The sequence below is a fragment of the Nipponia nippon genome, unplaced genomic scaffold (genome assembly GCF_047370975.1).
Source record: "Nipponia nippon isolate SJK-2023a ecotype South Korea unplaced genomic scaffold, ASM4737097v1 scaffold_11, whole genome shotgun sequence".
Taxonomy (NCBI): domain Eukaryota; kingdom Metazoa; phylum Chordata; class Aves; order Pelecaniformes; family Threskiornithidae; genus Nipponia; species Nipponia nippon.
In genome coordinates, this window is record NW_028262302.1 from 18415955 (window position 1) to 18435654 (window position 19700).

At 47.5% G+C, this 19700-nt stretch overlaps 1 protein-coding gene across 2 annotated transcripts in view; it reads left to right on the forward strand.

The window, feature by feature from the left end:
* The first annotated feature begins 13062 nt into the window (after positions 1 to 13062).
* The window catches only part of YY1 (YY1 transcription factor), a 28355-nt gene continuing 21717 nt past the window's right edge, over positions 13063 to 19700 (forward strand). For both annotated transcript variants that reach the window (XM_087747706.1, XM_087747707.1), the window contains exon 1: positions 13063 to 13900. In XM_087747706.1, the coding sequence (XP_087603832.1) occupies positions 13204 to 13900 (697 nt within the window). In that variant the 5' untranslated portion in view covers positions 13063 to 13203. The remainder of the gene's footprint in view (positions 13901 to 19700) is intronic.

Below are 19700 nucleotides of genomic sequence, written 5' to 3' on the forward strand. Positions count from 1 at the left end.
CACACTGCTCCCCTGGTAGCAAAGCCAGGCAAAGGACTTGCTAACCTGAAAACGAAGGTAACCTTGCTAACCTCTCTAGCCTCTCTGATTCACAGGGAGAGGAGTTAGACATGTTACACGGTGGTGTTTCTCCACACACACAACCCAAAATTAAAGTGCTGCTCTTGTTCCCACTGTGCTCTTTTGCAAGCCCATACGTGACCTGCTGGCCGTCTTCAGGGCTCACTATCCCTACCATTACTCCTTCCACTGACAACATCCCATTTGGATCAGCTCCACACTCGGAAGACAATTTCATTTTTCTGTTTCGATATGAATCTCTCTAGCTCCCTCCGTACTCTGTTATCCTTAAAAATGCCTATCACAGTGGGAAGTTAAAAGGGGCAAAAAAGCAGCCTTGCAAATGTGAAATGTAAATATTTTTTATCAATAATTTTTGCTTGCTAACATTGGCAATACTATCACCTCTTACTTTAGTCTAGTTTAACAACTGTTTAAGACTGCTTGGTAGCACAATTGCCTGAAACAATACGGGTTAAAAAAAAAAGAAACAACAACAAACAACAACAAAGCAACCCACAAACCCAAAACCCTGCCACCTGACTGCTAGAAAGTTTTAGGAGGCTTTTTTTAATTTTTATTTTTTTCCCCTGAAGTGGTCTAAATTTAAACCCTCGAATGCTTAAAGGTCCAAAGCAGGTTGAGTGGAAGGAGTATGGTGTAAAGGTAAGCAACTTTGCCCAGAGCAGGAGCAGGAGTTGAACCACTTTGCTTTTACCGGTCAGCTCTCTGTAAGCACAATGGTTTCTCCACCATTGCTCCAGCACGAGGTTGGTGTTCTCCCATAAAGTTGCAGGGCCCAACTGGACTGTTAATCCAAGTAAGGTTATTAAATGTTTCTATAAGGAATGAATTGCTCAGAGAGCAGATGCCTCAGTAGCTCAGCCTAAACCTGTAATTGGCTCAAACATTTTGGCTTGTTGACAGTATCGGTGGAGAGGCCAAAGACAACATGAACGTGGTGACACCCTTCTGTCACTTCCTGCTCAGGACCGCGCAAGGTGACTAAAAAAGCAAATTAGTGGGGCAATCCATGCAGATGCAAAGAAAACAACTAGGACTTCATCCCCAAATGTTTATTCGATAGGCTAGTGCTATTGCATATGGTAAGTTACGCATGGAAAGTCAAGTATCTCCTTTGCAGGCAACGGCATTGTCTTCACGTAGCTTATTACTATAGGCTCAACCCTACCACATGAGAAGAACAAAAAGCTTTTCTGTCTCCAGTGAGTTGGCATCTCTCTTTAAGGATAGAATTTCACGCTTTATATTTCTATAATAAACCAAACAAATTATACTAATTTAAGAATAATTGTGGATGCCAGACAAACAAGAAACGCCAGCTTTAGACTGTCTTCTAGAATTGGCAGAAGTATTATCCAGCTCTGACCATTTGGCACCCTTAGTTTTATAGCACGCTAGTAAAGTGCAAACAGGCTTACAACAATTCACAAAGGAAAGGGAGGGGGAGATTTTAATGCCACCCGGCAATAATAGCCCTTTTAATGAATATTATAATGACTGTGAACTCTACAGATTCACGTACTCACTACACTTTATGGCAATTCAAACATGCTTCATATGGTGAGGTTCTCCCAGCTGCAGCCTTCCTTTCTTCAGCAATCTCCTATACTTGTTCGGGATTTCTAACTATTGAGAAGCCTAGCTGAGAGAAATTCCTCACACACTCAACAAGAGGAGCACGATTGCTGCCTCTGTTCACGGTACCATTGAATATCTCCTTTACATAGTTCCAAGTACACATCACACTCACCTCCAGCATCTCAGATGGCAATTTCCAGGGTAAAAAAGACAAAAATCCTTTGCTCCACTGAGGACATGACTTACGATATGCAGCTCTGAAACAAGACATAATCATCCTGTCTTCCACAGCCGGGCAGACTCACACTTCCCCACCCAAAGGTGCCTTTCCACCAGCTGGCTTCCCAGCATGAACGTATTTCTGCTACGCAACCCGGCTACTTCCTCCCTCCACGTAGTAAGAGAGCAGGAGAGACCGTAAGCGCAGCAGGAACGCCTGCACACGTTTCCCAGTGGCTATTCCCCGCCTGAAGAGCAGGCTTGGTGTTTGAGGTATCTTAATTCTGCCCTGGTGTACAGGCCTTAACTCCTTCTGGTTTCCAGAGACTAATCTTTGTTAAAGGTGATGTTCTGGAAGTAAAATAAAGTTGTTTGGCAATTTTATCTCTAAATAAGGTGTTTTCTCCTCTGAATAAAGAGCTCCACGTCCCATGACAGACTTGTATTTTCAGTTCCTGAGTTACCTGGTTTCTTCTCTGCCTGTATAAATTGGACCTTGCTTCATAGTATTTTGATTACCTGAAGAAAACATAGCTGTATATTCGCTTGTTTAGAAACATTTTGCACTCATTTTGGATTGGGTGTCACACTGTGACTTGAGGTAACTAGTGACAAGGTTTACAGTGTGATGGACTTCACTGAACACAGTCAAATTTTCACAGGCAGCACAGTTTGTAGATGAGCCATGTCATCCACACCCACACCCGCCGGAGGTAGCTCAGGGGAAACAATTTGCCAAGAAGCCCTGCTTTCTGTTTTCCCTTCTTCTCTCTGCTGCCCCTTCCCTGGTTCATTCCTTTCCGCTGGGTTAACCCTGTGCCAGAGCTGCGAGTTGAACTGACCAAGCAAAGGTGCTGCGGAGCTGGTGCAACAGAACCTTAGCGGCAGAAAGACGCTCTCCTTCGGCCGGTGGTCAGCTGTTAGATACATGTGGTCGTACTATGTGTAACCCACCCTTCACGCAGCGCGCTGCTTTCACGTCAGCTAGCACCACAGCCGCCTCTGCCCGGCACTCAGCAAATCCTGCTCCATCTAGGCTGGTTCGCAGTGTCTCTGCTCGGGAGCTCCCAAAAGGAAAAGTGAGGTTCGAAGAAATAAACGGCCCCCTACGAGATCGGCTCCCTTCTGCCCAAGTTCGCCACTCCCCCGTTGCTGTCAGCTCTCCCAGCGTCCCAGCTCGGCGCTGAGGGGCACACCAGTGCTGCCTTCCACGGCCGGCCCTGCCGGGGCCCGCAGAGCAGCGACAGCAGGGCGAATAACCCCCGCCTGGGCCAGCAGCGGCGGGGGGCGCCAAGCGGGAACCAGCACGACCCCGCTCCGGCATCGCCCGGGGTTCGGGTGCCCGCCGCACCGGCGCTCCTGGCCTGGGCGGGCGCTGAGGCGGCGGCTGCGCGGCCGGAAGGCTCCGCGGCAGAGCGCCGCCGTAGCCGGCTCTCGGGCAGCCCGCCTCCTCCGGCAGCGCCGGCCTGCGGCGGGGGAGCGGCGGGGGAGCGGCGGGGGAGCGGCGCGGGGCGGGGCGGGAGGCCGCAGGCCCCTCAGGCCGTGCCCGAGGCGGCGGCGCCACCGGACGCCGCCGCGGCCGCGAGCGCAGGCCGCCCCCTGCCGGCGCCGCGCCCACACCGCAGCGCTCCGGGGGCCGGGGCGCGCCCAGCCCCGCACCGGGAGGAGCGGGCAGCCCGGCCCTGCCCGGCCCTGCCCCGCCCGCCCCGGAGAAGGGCCTTCAGGCTACCGTGGGCCTGACAGCGCTCGGCGGGCACTCGGGTGCTGCACCGGCGGAGCCCTGGGAGGCAAACCTCGAGGCAGCTTTGGCGGCTCCCCTTGGGGGCAGCCGCTCTCCCGCTCCGCCTTTCCTAGACAGGGCTTTAGGGCCATGGCTAGTAACTCTGTACTTCCCTTGCCTCGTATAGCTGTGTGTTTTCTTTTGTTCCAGCAAGTCTAAGCGTCCTACGAATGCCATGGAAATCAACAAAAAGGAAGACTGTGATGTAAGAAAGGCTAACCTCACCGGTGAGATAGACCTGGTTTGGTAGCACTCAAATGTTCTTGCCTCCTTTAGAAATATGTGCTTAAGGAATTTCAAAATGTTTTGACCTGATCCTGAGCTAGAAGCTTGACAAATGCAGGCCTGCTGTAATTAATCAAGTACAGACTGTCTTTAGAAAGACTGCTGCTGCAGAATTCAAATGAAAACAATTTCCTCTTCTAAAGAAGTAGTGCTCCTCATGTTACATTTTCACTCTTCTGCTTCTTAGCTTTTTCAAAGAATCACAGTCTTTCTGGGAAGTAATTTGTTCCACACACACTGTTCAGAGGATTTGCAATTGCTTTCTATCATGAGAGATTGTGCTGGTTTGGGCTGGGGTAGAGTTAATTTTCTGCACAGTAGCTGGTATGGGGCTATGTTTTGGATTTGTGCTGGAAACAGGGTTGATAACACAGGGATGTTTTCATTATTGCTGAGCAGCGCTTACACAGAGTCAAGGCCTTTTCTGCTCCTCACCCCACCCCACCAGTGAGCAGGCAGGTACTGCACAAGAAGCTGGGAGGGGACACAACTGGGACAGCTGACCCCAACTGGCCAAAGGGCTATTCCATACCATATGGCGTCCTGCTCAGCATATAGAGCTGGGGGAAGAAGGAGGAAGGGGGGGGACGTTGAGAGTGATGGCGTTTGTCTTCCCAAGTAACCCTTACGTGTGATGGAGCCCTGCTGTCCTGGAGATGGCTGAACACCTGCCTGCCCATGGGAAGCAGTGAATGAATTCCTTGTTTTGCTTTGCTTGCGCGCGTGGCTTTTGCTTTCCCTATTAAACTGTCTTTATCTCAACCCACGAGTTTTCTCACTGTTACTCTTTGGATTCTCTCCCCCATCCCACTGGAGGGGGAGTGAGTGAGCGGCTGGGTGGCGCTTAGTTGCTGGCTGGGGTTAAACCATGACAGTCCTATTTGCTGTTACGCACCATAAGTACTTATCCCATGAATAGTTTATGCTACCCTCCCTGCAGTCTTGGCATTTCAGAACAGTTTTACAAATACCTGATTGGAGTGTATTAACCAGACTTCCCTTCCACAGCAAAAATGTTATATGTGAAAAGTATCAACATTTGTAATCGCTTATCCAGATGTGAGAACCTAAGGGTTCCCTTTTGACAAAGAGTGTCCTGTGAAGAAAGCCATCAGATTAAACTGGGATTTCTCTCCTCCCCCTCTAAGCGTTGATGGATCTCTTCTCTAAAACCCTACACTACTGTACCTCACTGGTACGGCAGTGCTTTCTAGACCACAGCTGACCCTAGCAGATCTGCTCTTTCAAACATATTTCCTGATACTCAGGTTTCAATCTGATACACTTAAAACCTGATTTATTTCGGTGCTGCTGAGCTCACTTCTGACAATAGGAGTGACACGGGGTTAAGAGGGGTACTTTGTTCAGCCCCTTGAAGTCAGAGACTGAGCTTTGAGTAGAGGAAAAAAAGCCACTTGAAAATGGATAGCTGTGTGTATGTGTATGTATGTGTGGATATGCGTATAGGAAGAATTCCCTCTGCAGGGAACAGTCGGAGAACAACTTTGATAACAAAATATGTGAAATTCCAAAGATTATGTCATACAGTCTCCATTTTTGCTTCAGAGAAACATTTTTACTCAGTATTTATATTGTAGCAACATATACAGTCCCTCCAAAATGCACTAGGACTTGACTGTAAAAGCACAAAGTAAAATGACAGTCTTTCCTCCAATGAGTTTGAGTTACAAATCCTTCTAATATAAGCACACTAGGAAAAGTATCGATCAGGTTTGCTTATGCCTAAGGAGTATGAGTTTTTATACTCATATTTTAGCAAACTGTCAAAGAAAATCGAGTCACAATATCTATTGCCTTGTAGAAACCCAGCTCAGCTTGTTTAAGAAAAAAATAGCTGCCCTTGGGCTTTCATTGAGACTGCAGCAATTTATACATCTTATTTATTTTAATTAATTAGCCTTATTCATTTCAATCTGGGATTATTTTTCTTTTAAAACATAATATTAACTCTAGGGGTACTTCTTTCTCAGTGCTACTGGGATCTATCAATACCTGGTGACTTTAATGGAAGCTGAGAGCTCGGCACTTTCCAGCGTCAGGTCTGGCGTCTGTAACCCAAGCAGATGCCTGTGCAGGAGGAGGGCTGAGAAGTCCTGTTTGGGCTATTTGGCAGACAACGGGCAGGAACAGGAGCTGCAGATTTGCTTCCCAGTCCCAGGGTGCAGAATGAGCAGTTAGGACACGCAGTCACATATATTGCCTGTGCTGGCAGGTGTGAAATCCTATCATGCTGGCTCAACTAATAGGTATTATTTCCCAGAAGTTTCTGCTTTTTATGACTGCTTTTTAAAGGCTGAGGATTTTTGGAAGGGTAGCTTCATATCCTCAGCCATGAAATCAGGAATAGAGGAGAAAACCTTCATTTTTGATCATCAGCTTTACAACTTAATAATTATTTATATTTTCCAGGCACAATTAAAGGGTTAAACATTTCTAGAGCAAGGATTAGGCCCACTGATTCATGTATCCTTTCATACAGTAATAAAAACAAATTATATGATCTTGTCCTTACACCACCACCCGTTTAATGAGCCTGGGGTGATTAGTGATCATAACTTAGAAATTAGCTTGGAATGGTGACAGTGCAAACCCTGTCTCCCTCCCCCTGCAAGATAACAGACGAGGGAAAATCCTTCCCCACTGTGCTCAGTCTCAAAGACGCAAGCAGATGACAAATGGAGGAGAGCACTATAAATCTAAGCAAATTAATTGGTGGAGCTTTGTTAGCTGCTTGGTTTGTTTTTAAGAGGGGAACCTGAAGTAGGATGTGGTAGAGCAAAGAAAACAATCATTATTAAAATTACCAGAAAAAGAAACAGAGAAAAGAGGTGCACAGGGAGTTCGTTACTTGTTCCTAGTCACGGTCAGCAAGCAGAACCTTATCATCATAATGAACCTTTAAATGCGTTTTGTAGGAGTCCATACACAAATTGGGATCGGGGATTTCCTTCATGTTTAATTAGCAATCTGAGGAGAGAGGACGACATTTGCAGCAGAAGCTAGTGGGCCATAAAGGCCTGGCATGGCGGTAGCTATATTAGATCAGCTGGAGATGATGAGGCTAAATTTTGAAGCACTATAAAGGTAAAGTTAAAACCACATTTCCTGCAGAGCTGCAAAGAGCTAGGACAAGGACTCTGGGAAAAGGATGGCACAGCTAATTAACAGTTTTCCTAGTGAATTACTTTAATGGCATTGTAAATCCTAGTTTAGATTTCTTCCTGAGTTTTGTTTTTTTTTCTTCAAGACCTCTTCTGTTTTAATTGATTAATAAGCCATTCTAGATGAAGATAACGGGGAAAACCTGATATCTTGAATTGGCAGAACTTATTCATTAGGCTTAGATAAGTCTTTAATAGGTGTTAGCAAGAGAACCCTGTATTATCAAGTAATGATTTTCTTTTCCTCCAGACTCTATATCTGGTCGTCTTTACACAAGAGCAAAAATATCTTAAAAGCTATTCATGCCACATATTTAACCAGATATGTAAATATTATCAGTTTAGTGATTGGTGATCAGTTTAGTGATTGGTAAATATTATCAGTTTAGTGATTGATTTACAATGGGAGGGCTAATCTTCTCACACATTAGACAAATCGTTTGTGTGAGAATGAGGAGAAAAAATGAGATATCAGAAGTTTCCAAATCAGTGAATTTGAAAGGCTGGGTGAAACAAATTAGGAACAGGGTGTGTTGACACCACTAGAGGCAAGAGAGAAGGCTATAGATGATGGCTGTGAAAAGCTCACTTGTTTCACAAGTTTCACACTTTAGATTTCTTCCTTTTTCTCACTTTAATGTAAGCTGAAGGGGGCAGGAATAGGACTAAAAGAAAAAAACTAATATTTAGAAAACAAGTGTTGATCTTTTTGTTCCTTCTTTCTTACTTTGTGAAAGATTAATCTATTTTGTGTGACCTTCCTTTTCTTAAAATATAACAGACTTTCTATTTACCAAGTAATTCTTGTTTAAGAGAAGAGTTACCTAGTTTTGGCTTGATGCAGCTGAGATAAGGGCCAGAACAATTAATTCTGCAGTATGAAATGAGAAAAAGCTCTTTATATAAATGTCATGCAACCAGATACTATACACGAAGTTGGATTAGTACAGCAATGACAACTATGGTTTCTGGAAGCTGTGAACTACTAGGTCACTACAGGAAAACAAAAAACACGTGAGAGGAAAAAGCACAATATTGATTGAGTGGCTAATGATGTTGAGTGCTGACCATCATCTGCTGATGCTATATTGAACGTATCTGAGAGACGGATTGTAAAAGTTCTCCCAAGCCAGGGTGCTGCAATGCCTCAAGCATCCCATATCTTCTTGTACTACGAGCAGCACTGATGATTTCACTGTAGGTAGTCTGCATTTAACAAATGTTTTAAGTCTAATCAGGACACTGAGCATCCTAGGAATTGCAAAATAAAATTACAAATAAAAAAAAAAAAAAAAGAAGATGGAGCCAGACTCTTCTAGTGGTCCCCAGTGAAAGGACATGAGGCAACAGGCACAAACTGCAATACAGGAAATTTTACTTAAATAAAAAGAAAGAACTTCTTTACTGTGAGGGTGGTCAAACATGGCAACAGGTTGCCTAGAGAGGCTGTGGAGTCACCATCCTTGGAGATGTTCAAAGCCCGAGTGAACATGGCCCTGAGCAACCTGCTCTACTCGACCCCACTTTTGAGGAGGGGTTTGGACTAGACAATCTCTAGAGATCCCTTGCAGCCTCAGCTCTTCTGTGATCCTGTGAAACTGAAAAGATCGACTACTCTTGTTTAAAGCCCAAGCTTAGTATCATTTGGGTACGCTGCAACAAAACATGATTTTTCAGATTATCGATGTGTCATCTGTGCATACCAAACAGTGGCAGGAACCTGTCTTCAGAACTCTACACTGATGCATCTCTTTGCCCTAAAACAAGAACCCAGCGCATACGATCTTCTGTAACATGTATATGTAAAAACTAAAAGCTGAGGGAGGTTCAGAGGAGTAAGATATCTCCTACAGAGCAGAATGCATCTCTTGCCTGCCTGCCTGCCTGCCTGCCTGCCTTCCTTTCTCCCTCCCTCCCTCCTTGGCAGTGCATGTTACTGGTAGCTCAGGTATATGTGGATGGCCTTACTTTTTTATGGGACTATGTATCAAAATTAATAGAAGTCAGCTCTCATTAACCCATAGCTTTCTATCTTCTCCAAACGATGACTGTACAGAGCTGCTCTGCTCTTTTGTGCTGGCTTTGCAGCTGTCATCTCATCGAATCCAGAGGTTTCCCCTGCCCGCCTAGCCGCTGAAGAAAGGCAGACGCCTGAGCCAGTTAAATCCACAAGAAAGGCTATGAGGACGGTAGAAGCTGGGTTTGTCAAGAGAAAACTCATGCAGTTTTGTCCTTTCAGTTAGATATGCCCTGGACTTGAAACTATTACCAGGAATTTTGCAGTGCCAGGAAAGGAGAGTGGAGAAAAAACAATGCTGGTGGGTGTGTGCAGGTGAAAACTTAAAAACTGGTTTCTGCAAATTGATGGTGGATTACGATTTACTTCAGCAGATTTTAAAGAAGGAACCATAAAAATCAACACAGCTAAATCTGAGGCATCTAGAGCTTGTAAAGCTTGTAAAGAATATTCTTAAAAACTCATTTGTTATGGATGCTTACAAATAACTTGTATTTCCAATGGAATTTTTTAAATGAAGGGTTTTTTCCCCTCAGTTTTTAAGTGTGGCTAGGAAACAAGCTGGAGTTCTGGGGATGGGGAGCAAAATGGGGTGCGTAGGGCAGGAAGATAAGAGATGATCAAGGGAGTCACTTCTGCCGCTATCTGGACAGAGGACAAGGTTTTCTTTTAAACACCTTTTCACTGGGCAGCTTTCACATGTTTATTTTTGATTGTTGCTGTATCTTTCTCTCATCAAGCAGTTGGAAAAATGATGCATGTCTAATCCTCGTAGTTACTGAAATATAATCATATGCTAGTTAAGCAAACCATCTCGTTCAGGATGAAAACTGTGTAACGGATAAAACACAGAGCTGATGAAGAATATCAGTATCATGTAACATTTCTCACTGAAAAATAATGAAATGTGAATGTTGCAGAAAAACATTAAAGCATTGGCTTTAAGCCAAAGTATGAGAAAAAGTAGAAAACACTTGCAATATTCAAAATAAGGTGGTTCTGATGCTTACAAACTTAAAAGTGCCTTTTCTGTCCAAAATTATATATTTCTTAGTAGTAAAAATGCAAAAATGAAATGGGGTTGTACAAAATTGTTGAACTATTATGACTGACCTGGACCAAAAAATTTATATTGATAAACAAGAGAGACTTGTGACTTTGTTCCTGTATTTGACAAAGCTCACTTATGCTAACACCAACAAAAACTTGACCCAAAAGAATCAGTTCAGGGCCCAGTCCCACTCTGAAGTCAATGTCAGCTCTGGTGGGAATTCAAGAGCAGGACTGAGTGCAAATTGAACATGTAGGTGACAATATTTTGTCTATGCAAGCTTAGAATAAAAAGTTTACGTGAATTGTGCATTTTTCCTAAAAAAAAAAAAAAAAAGAATGAACTCAATAATGACTCACCATTTTTTATTACATTTAATTTTTACTGGCGGACAAGGGAGACCTCATCCTAATTTTGAAATACTCGTATTTTTAAAAGTTACAGGCACTATTTTTCCCACACTGTTACATTTGCCCTTCCAACTATAGACAGAGGGGCAGAATTTATATGTAATGGTCTGGAAATCTCTCTACAGCATCTAAAAATAGCCTTTCAGTTTATGAGAATTTTGCAATGATAAACTACATCTTGTAGTTTGTTAAGATGGGAGCGTTGAGTATGACTGGAGGGAAGGAATTCCCAGATCTCCACACATTAAGTAAATTTGTTGCTGTTTCTAATACTTAATAGGAAAGCATTTCGTACTCTCATCATTAGCCCAGAGCTCAGTATTGCTGTCTTGAGACTTGGATGAGACTAACTTTGAGAACACTTCATGCTGAGGTAGAAGAAGAAAGTATTTCTTAGCAGGAATCTTTCATCAGTTTTTGTATCATGGCAATGTGGGATATGAGCAAGCAAAGCAGCAGTCTAGTGAGAAGTGAAGATAAAAACGGAATGTATACTTGCAGCAGCCTTGGAAATACTTAAGACTCAAATCTCTACTTGTAGTTGATAGTAGTTTAACATATAAGGGGAAGGAAAAGTGGTGTTAACAGCAGAAAAAAAGAAGGAATGAGGAACAAGAGACAATCTTGTCATGAGTACAGAAGGCTTTACCTTGTTTGAAAATCCTCACGTTCAGTAGCGTTTAATTTATTTCGTATAAACCAAACACTTCTTTTTTTGATTTAAATACTTGCAGAGCTACCAGTACATTAATCTTTGACTGAAGATAACATACAGTCCTTTTAAAGGACTTTTCATCACTACCTTTTGAGAACATTTTACAAGAAGATCTCAGGAGACCCAGTCCATGGCTCTGTATCTCCTTCTTGTAAACACTTTCGCATCTGCTCGTTCATACCAAGACAGACAGCTGTTTCTTTGCAAATACTGTTCCTGATTTATATGCACACAGGCCTGACCCCTTGCAAAGCTAATAATCAAATGAGTGCAGAATCCTAACGAGTGGTATTTTCCCCCAGCGCCTCTCCCCGCGGGGGAGCTCCTTGGCAGGGTAAGGCAGGGGTGTCCTGTGGCAGTTGGCAGAAGGGGAAGTAAGGGGAGTGTGACCCGAGCACAAAGCTGCGGTGTTTGCAAAGCACGTACTGTTTTCTTGTTGTCTCAGGGTTTTTGGCCAGCGATCGAGTTCAAGGATGGAGAGATGTGTTAATAATTAAGGCAAATAACTACACTTGATAATCGTATTTTAAATGAGGGGATCACTTCACGTACGGAATTTTGTGCAGTGATTGAATTACAACGTATCACTTATTTTAAACTCCGCTTCTGGGTAACTGAGTTCACGAACTTGGCTACCGATCTCTGCCACAGGCTGTGACTTCAGACAGAGAGGAGCCAGCGCTCCCGAAACCCAACAGCTCGCCTGCGCGCAATTTTGAGTGGAAGCCTGCAGGAAAGCACTGTGCTGTGCGCAATGTTGACCCACAAAAAAAAAAAAAAAAAAAAAAAGAGGAGAGAGGAAAATCCCCAAGCACCAATAGCAGCTCAACTGTAAAATTCAAACAAGCCGTTCCTGCCGGCAGCCTCCCCGGGCTCCTCGGGCGAGCTCCGCTGCGGCCCGCCGCCCGCGCGAACCGCAGCCGGACCCCCCCCCCCGGCAGCCCTCGGGCGCAGGGCAGGGCCCCGGGCCGGCCGCTCAGCCAGCCGCCGCGGGGCGAGCTCACCCGGCCGGCCGGCTGGGCACCGCCCGGGACGCGGCCGCTGCTCCCGGTCCGTGTTTCAGGCGCGGAGCCCCCTCCGCCGCCGGCCCAGCCGCTCCACACGGAGGATCCGCGGCGGGCAGGGGCCAGCGCGGCGCCCCTCGGCCCCCCTCACGGAGAGAGGGCCCACGCCCCGCTCGGGCTGGCAGCCGGTCCGGCCGCTGACAGGGCGGCGCGCCGGCCGTTAATGGCCAGGCTGGCGGCACGCCACCTGCCGGGGCCGCGGGAAGCGGGCCCAGCCGCCGCCGGCGGCAGCGCGGGCGGCGAGGCCAGGGGCAGCGCCTGCGCCTGCGCCTGGGAGGGCGGGGCGCCGGTCCGCTCGGCCCGCACGGGCGGCGGGGCCGGGGCGGTGCTTCCGCGCGGGGAGGGGCGAGGCGCGCGGCAGAGGGGGGCTAAGGCGCCGATTGGCCGCGCGGCGCCGGGAGGCGCGCTCGGCGCTGGCGGCGCTCGCTGATAGGCCGGCGGCGGCAAGCGGAGGCGGGCCGCCGCGGCACGGCGCGCCCCCGTAGGCCGCTCGGCTGGCCTGGGTGAGCCGTGGGCGCGGCGGGCGGCGCCATTGGCCGCTTGGCGGCGGGGGGGCGGGTCCCGGCGGCAGCGGCCTCCCGGGGCTGGGGTCCGTCTCGGCGGCAGCAGCGGAAGTCTCGCGAGGGAGCGTTGCCGGGATTTGGCGGCTGGCTGGCTGCCTCCCTCTCGCTGGCTGCGAGGAGCTGGTGTTTGTGTGGAAGGGGGAGGAGGAGGAGAAGGAGGGGAAGCGAGAGGAGCCCGAGCCCCACCATCCGCCGAGGGGAGCGGACCGGAGCCCCCTCGCCGCCCGCGGAGCTCTCCCCCCCCCTCGCCCCGCCATGGCCTCGGGAGACACCCTGTACATCGCCACGGACGGCTCGGAGATGCCGGCCGAGATCGTGGAGCTGCACGAGATCGAGGTGGAGACCATCCCGGTGGAGACCATCGAGACCACCGTGGTGGGCGGCGAGGAGGACGAGGAAGAGGAGGACGAGGACGAGTGCTGCGAGGAGTGCGGCCCGCACCACCCGCCCCATCACTACCACCACCACCAGCCCATGATCGCGCTGCAGCCGCTGGTCTCGGACGGGGACCCGAGCGGGGCGGGCGGCGGCGCGGCCGGCGGCGGCGGGGGACAGCTCCATCTGCACCACCACCACCAGGAGGTGATCCTGGTGCAGACCCGCGAGGAGGTGGTGGGGGGAGACGACTCGGACGGACTGCGGGCCGACGACGGCTTCGAGGACCAGATCCTCATCCCGGTGCCGGCCCCCGCCGGGGAGGACGAGTACATCGAGCAGACCCTGGTCACCGTGGCCGCCGCCGGCAGCAAGAGCGGAGGCGGCGGCTCCTCCTCGGCCGGCGGAGGAGGCCGCGTGAAGAAGGGCGGCAGCGGCAAGAAGAGCAGCAAGAAGAGTTACCTGAGCGGGGGAGGCGGCGGCGGGGCCGAGGGCGGCGGCGGCAGGAAATGGGAGCAGAAGCAGGTGCAGATCAAGACCCTGGAGGGGGAGTTCTCGGTCACCATGTGGGCCTCGGGTAAGTGCGCGCCGGACCCCTCCCTCCCCGGGCCCCAGGCCGCGCCGGCGGCTGCCCGGCTCGGCTCGGACAGTTTTGTTTTGAAGGGAGGCCATGTTTTGATGTGTGTGATGGGCGCCGCCATGTTCATCGCCAGGGCAAGTATGGCGGCTCCCCCGAAAAGATGGCGGGGTCTGCGCTGCTGCCGCCGCTGCTCCTGCCCGGCTCCGGCGGGGGGAAGGAAAGATGGCGGCGGCCGCCAAGATGGCGGCGGCTGAGGGGGGTGCGGGAGGGAGGGAGGCAGCGCGCCGCTGGCTCCAGGACTAGGCCGCAATGGCGTAGTTTCTGCAGCAGGGGGAGGCGGGGTGTGCGGGCGGGCGCAGGGTGCGGGGCGAACCCAGCCTCCTCGCTTCTCCCCCCGTCCCCGCCCCGCCGCTGCTGCCGCTGCCGCCGCCGCTCCCCGCGGCGCCCCGCCGCTCCCTCCACGCCTGCCCCTCGCCCTTCCCTCCCGCGGCCGCCGCCCCCCGCGCCTCCCGGCGCCCTCTGGCCTCCTTCTTCCCCCTCTCCCGGCCCGCCGCCGGCCCGCCTCCCCTCCCCGGCCGCCGCTGCCTTGCCGGCTCCCCGCCCGCCGCTCCTCTCCCTCCCGCCCGCCCTGCGCTGCCGCCGCGCACCCGCGGCCCCATTGGGCCGCATCTTAACGCCGAACGCGGGCGGCGGCCCCGGATGAGGCGTGTGCTCCGGGCCGTGACCGTTATCTGCGGGGGGAGAGCCGCCCGCCCCGCCGCCGCCCGCCCCGCCGGCTCTCCCCCGGCCCGGGGACGGCGATCGCCCCGAAATACCGTTTTACAGCTCGCCCGGTGGGGGTGGGCCCGGGGGCCGCCCGGCACCGGCCCGCCGGGCCGCTGCGGTAGCCAGGCGGGGTGTGGGTGGGGCCTCCCCGCCCGAAGCCAGCGGTGCCGGCGAGGGGGAAGCACCGCTTCGCCCCCGCGCCTCTCGCCGGCTGCGGAGGGGGCGGCCGCGAACAACCGGCCCTTCAGAAATCCCCGGGTCGGCAGCCGGGGTCTGACGGGCGGGCGGGAGGCAGAGCTCCGTCCCGGGCAGCCGCGGGGAGGAAAGGGGCAGGTTCTGGCTGACGCTCGGAGACCGCTCGGCTTTTCCTCGGCTAGGTCTGAAGCGTTAAATAGGGTTTTTAAACAAGCGCAGGGAGTCTGTGTTGTGTGAGATTTAATATGTTTTTTGAGTTTTGTTGTTTTTTTTTTTTTTTTTTTTTTTTTTTTTGTGGGAGCGTCTCTTAAAGGGAATAAAATCTTGTGAAGGTGTTTAGTATCTGCAGGACTTGGAATAAAGCTGACATGCGCCCACCCTTCCCATTTATATTATCTGCCACGATTTTCTGATACTTTCTTTTAAAATGGGGAGCAGGGGGGAGAGTCTCTTTAGCTAATAGAAAAGTGCTACTTGTGGCACATTGGGGTTTTTGTTTAAATTTGTTTGTTTGTTTTTTACAAAAAATGTATTGCTGGAAGCTAGGCTGTGTAGCAAAGTTCTGTGCTAAAGTTATGCAAGCATGAAAACAACCGGTCAAATAGTATCAGTTCACGTAATATTTAAATTGGTGTGTGGTCTTTGGGTAGTAGGTTGGTAATCTGTCATGCATATCATAATTTTTGTGCTCTTTTGAATTTTTAAAGAGTCTAGGAAGATAAAAGATACTCTTTAAGGTTTTGATGTAGTCTCAAATGTTTGCTTTCTGTGATGTTTGTAAATGACCAGTACTTGTTAGGAAGGGGGATGTTGAAGGAGAAGTGTATTGAATGGCTGAATTCTCTTGTCTGAAAAGATGGAAAGAATGGTGATTCTGATTTTTACTCCTTTTTAAAATATAGATAATTACTTGGCAAGTTTGACAGAGTATAGGACACTTCTGGTATATAGTCAGTTGACAGCCCAGTGAGTCTCATCAAAGTTGCTTGCCTCTTCATGAACAAAGAACTTTCATTCAAGAGTTTCCCAACTACTGCTTAGTAGAATGGGGTTCTATATGCTTCTGTATATCATTGTACGAAATCTGAATTAAATCCGCTTGCTAGGTTTTTTTTCTTAGAATTGACCATCCAAGAAGAAAAAAAAAAAAGATAATAGAAACTAATACAGTCTTCTGGTTTGTGGAAGCTACCTAAGATAGCTGAATGCAAGTGGATGTATGACTCATGAGCTGGCAGGATACAGGACCTCGCTGAGATCAATTGACAATTTCTAGCATGCGTTTGCACTCTGAAATTCAGAGTGCCTGATAGGATGCTTTTCTTAGAGCTTCTGCATGCTGATTACTTGACTGAAGTGAAGCATGTGTATAATCAATGCACTTGATTGTCTTCTCGTGTACACAACTTTTACATCAGGGTAGCCCTATTGATTTCAGTGGTTTTGTTCTTTATGAGCATGACCATGCAAGCTCAGTGGAAATGATATCCACTTGTAATTTATTGGAGATGGAACTGCATTGCTATATTCAACTCAGTTATATCCATGATGCAGAAGAGTGCAGAATAGCTGCTCTGACTTGACTTCTAATGCCAAAAAAGCCCCCCAAAAGCAAAATCACAAAATACATAGGTGAAAGAAAAGTATTAAAGTTGGACCTCCCCTCCCTGCGTGCATGTTTGCGCACATCCACCCCCCCCAGCTTCAAACAGCCTTTGGTAATAACCTGCTCAGTTAAGAGTGTTGTGAAGTTTTACTGAGCCTATGTTTCTTTTTACTGAGGCTTTTATGCCTCTTAACACAGCTTATTGAATGTTATAGAAGCGGTGAAATGCTGAGGCTTCATTGTCTGTTTTCTGAAATTTTAGAGGGGGGACAGTTGCCAGAAAAATTCCAAAACGAAGCAAAACTGAGGGGGGGGGGGAACAACCAAACAGAACAAACTACTGGCTTGCAAAAGGGTTGTTGTACTAAAGTTTCCCTGCAGAATCGGGCATACTTCATTTTGAACAAAGATAGTAGTTTTGCCTCTGTATTTTGACATAATTAGAACTTGCTTGCACACTGATGTAATTGACTGTTTGGTTTAAATGCTTAGCAAAAAGTTTATCAAAAGGCAAATAGTAAATAAGCCCATGCATCAAGATAAAACAATGAGCCCTGTATTGCTGTTCATGGGTATTTGAATTGGGAACAAGGGCACTTTGCTCACCGCAGTGTGGGAAGACAATGTGAATTAATTACTTGCTACTGTTTTCTAGTGCTGCTGTATTAGCTTGTACACGGGTGGTACCAAATTTAGTCAATCATAAATCTTTGTCCATAAATTGAGTGTAACATGTCTGGTAGCACCTCTTGAAATGCGTAGGAATAATCTGTGAAATATATAGCAATGTGATTAAAGGGGACTACTCAATCCTCGTCTTGTTACGTGGTTACTAGGAGTTGCAGTACTGTTGTTGGCAACGGTTTAGACTTACCATAACTTCTCTTATCACCTTGGTATCTATGGTGATATCAAACTTGTGACCCATGATTACTTTAATTAAAGTGTTTAGTTTGAAACAGGAATGCTTTGTTCTAGTTCAGATTAGCTTTCCAGATCTTCAGAATGGAATTATTTGTCTTTCTTCACGTGTGAAAATAGGACCTGAACAAAGGCATTCTATTTTCTGAAAGGGTTGAAGAGGTATATATGGTGGAAACTTTACTCATGTTCCTGTAGTGTGTTTTCTCTATACTGTCTAATATCTATCCTCGTTATTTTCATTGGGGTATCCTGTCATGGATTTAGAAAATTGTATATAGTTAATGGTGCTCTCCAAGTGAGACACCCTGATTTGTACTAGGAAAATTTGTTCTTATGAAGTGAAATTTATTTCTGCCTTTGCTAGATTCAATTTGAATCATCCTCTTTAGTGACTGTCTCCAGGTTGGGTACACAATAGTGATGGGGGAGGGGAAGGATCATTAGAAATCACTTTGTCAGATTGTGCTTGCAAAACTGATTCTTAGATGCAGGAGCATTTGGGAAGGTGGTGCTGAAATGCTGGCTCCACCAAATGCTGGAATTTCAAGCAGCTGGGCCTTAATTTTGAGGGGAAAAAATGTATTAGTGTAACTACATCTGCTTCTAGTTGATGACTCTTGACTCTGTCAAACTTGCAGACCTGAAATAGGTGTTGGCTTAAACTATTATTGTTAACGTAGATAGTCTGCAAGCTTAGGGCTGAAATAGCACAGCCAAACTAAACATTGCCCACAGATGTTAAACTGCTGCAGTATCCTATTCTTAGATGGGAAAGACAAAGATGCAGAATTTACGTGTATGGTTTGGAAATGATTCTTGATAATCCAGGAAGCCTGTGCTGTGGATCCATATTTGGAAACTCAGGGGGGTGTGCGCTGGGTTTCTAGAAGGTTCTTCAAAACCTCTTAAAAACCTTTTAATGTCTTCAAAAAAATAGAAGGGTTTTGATTTGACTTTATCAGATTGCAAGGGTGAGAAGAATAATGATCTGCTGTCTGACCAGTTGTCTTACATAGTATAAATGATAGACTAGTCATTTGTAAATGATAGACTAGTCATTTAGTTCAGTTGTGGGCCTGTATCAAGGATGGCTGAAGTTCTTTGCCATGACAGATAAGTAATGAGCTTCTTATATGAAAATTTTTCATAATGGAGGCAGAAAGTCATTGTCTGGTTCCTTTAAAATATTACGATGATAATGTATTTCTGACTGATTAAGGCCACGGTGTAGACTTTTGGTATCCATAAACGCTGAGTCTGCCCTGACATTTTTGCCAGTGAACCTTAGAGGATAAGGTAGATATTTTCCTGCAGCTAACTTAAATATCTTTTCAGTTTTGAAAGTGAAATACATGAATGTGGTTCATCACTTAAAATGTCTCAATTAAGTTGCCTCAGCCCACCTTCAAACGAGACCCTCTAACTTGCTATTGGATCCTTCCCTGAGAGGTCCATGTCACTTGTACGCTGATGATTCAGAAGGTCGTAGTGCTTCGGCACAGTCTCGCAGATGTTGAAGTTAAATGATGACTATTGATATACGCAGTGTTTTTGTCAGTTCATGTCTCGGTGGTGTGAAATAAGAGATGGGTGACACACGGAAAGAAGAACCTGTTCTCCATCTGTGTGCAAGGCACATCAGAGGGAAAGTAACCTAGCAGCCGATTAGGTTAAAAAATGACATACTGTGCAAAATGGAATTTAACATTCAGAAGTGTCTGCTAAATAACTGTGTTATTTAACAAGCTAATTATGGTTCTTTGCTTCCAAACATGACCAATGAACTAATTTGCCTGAGGAGATTGCAATGTGGTAGCAATAACCAAGCTGTTTCCACAGCGCCTTGGTACTGCACAGTTGCGAATACATCCTTTATCATGTAATTGCATTTCAGCTGTTCCTAAAAAAAAAAAAAAAAAAAAAGGTGTTTAATCGTGTGATCATAAAAAGAAAATTTAAGCTTAAATGTTCATCCTTTTAGTTGGTAAGCAGAATGTCTTACTTGGTGCCTTGAGGAGGAAGCTACAGGATTAGGTCTCATTGCTTTGCTACCAACCGTACCTTCTGAGTTGCCTTTTGCAGTCCTTGTTTTCAACAGGGGAAAACTGAATAACAGTGTGGTCTCCCTGCTCTGTAATAGAGGAAGAGGATGGCTCAGAGAATTAGGGATCTAGAAGTGGAGTATGATGGCTAAAATCAAGAATAACCGAGGCAGAAATACTGGCAGGTCTTCTTGGGTTGAGAGTTAACTGGTCATCTTACAAAGCTGAGGAGTTTCAGAGATGTCAGCTGGAGCTAGCTACTATT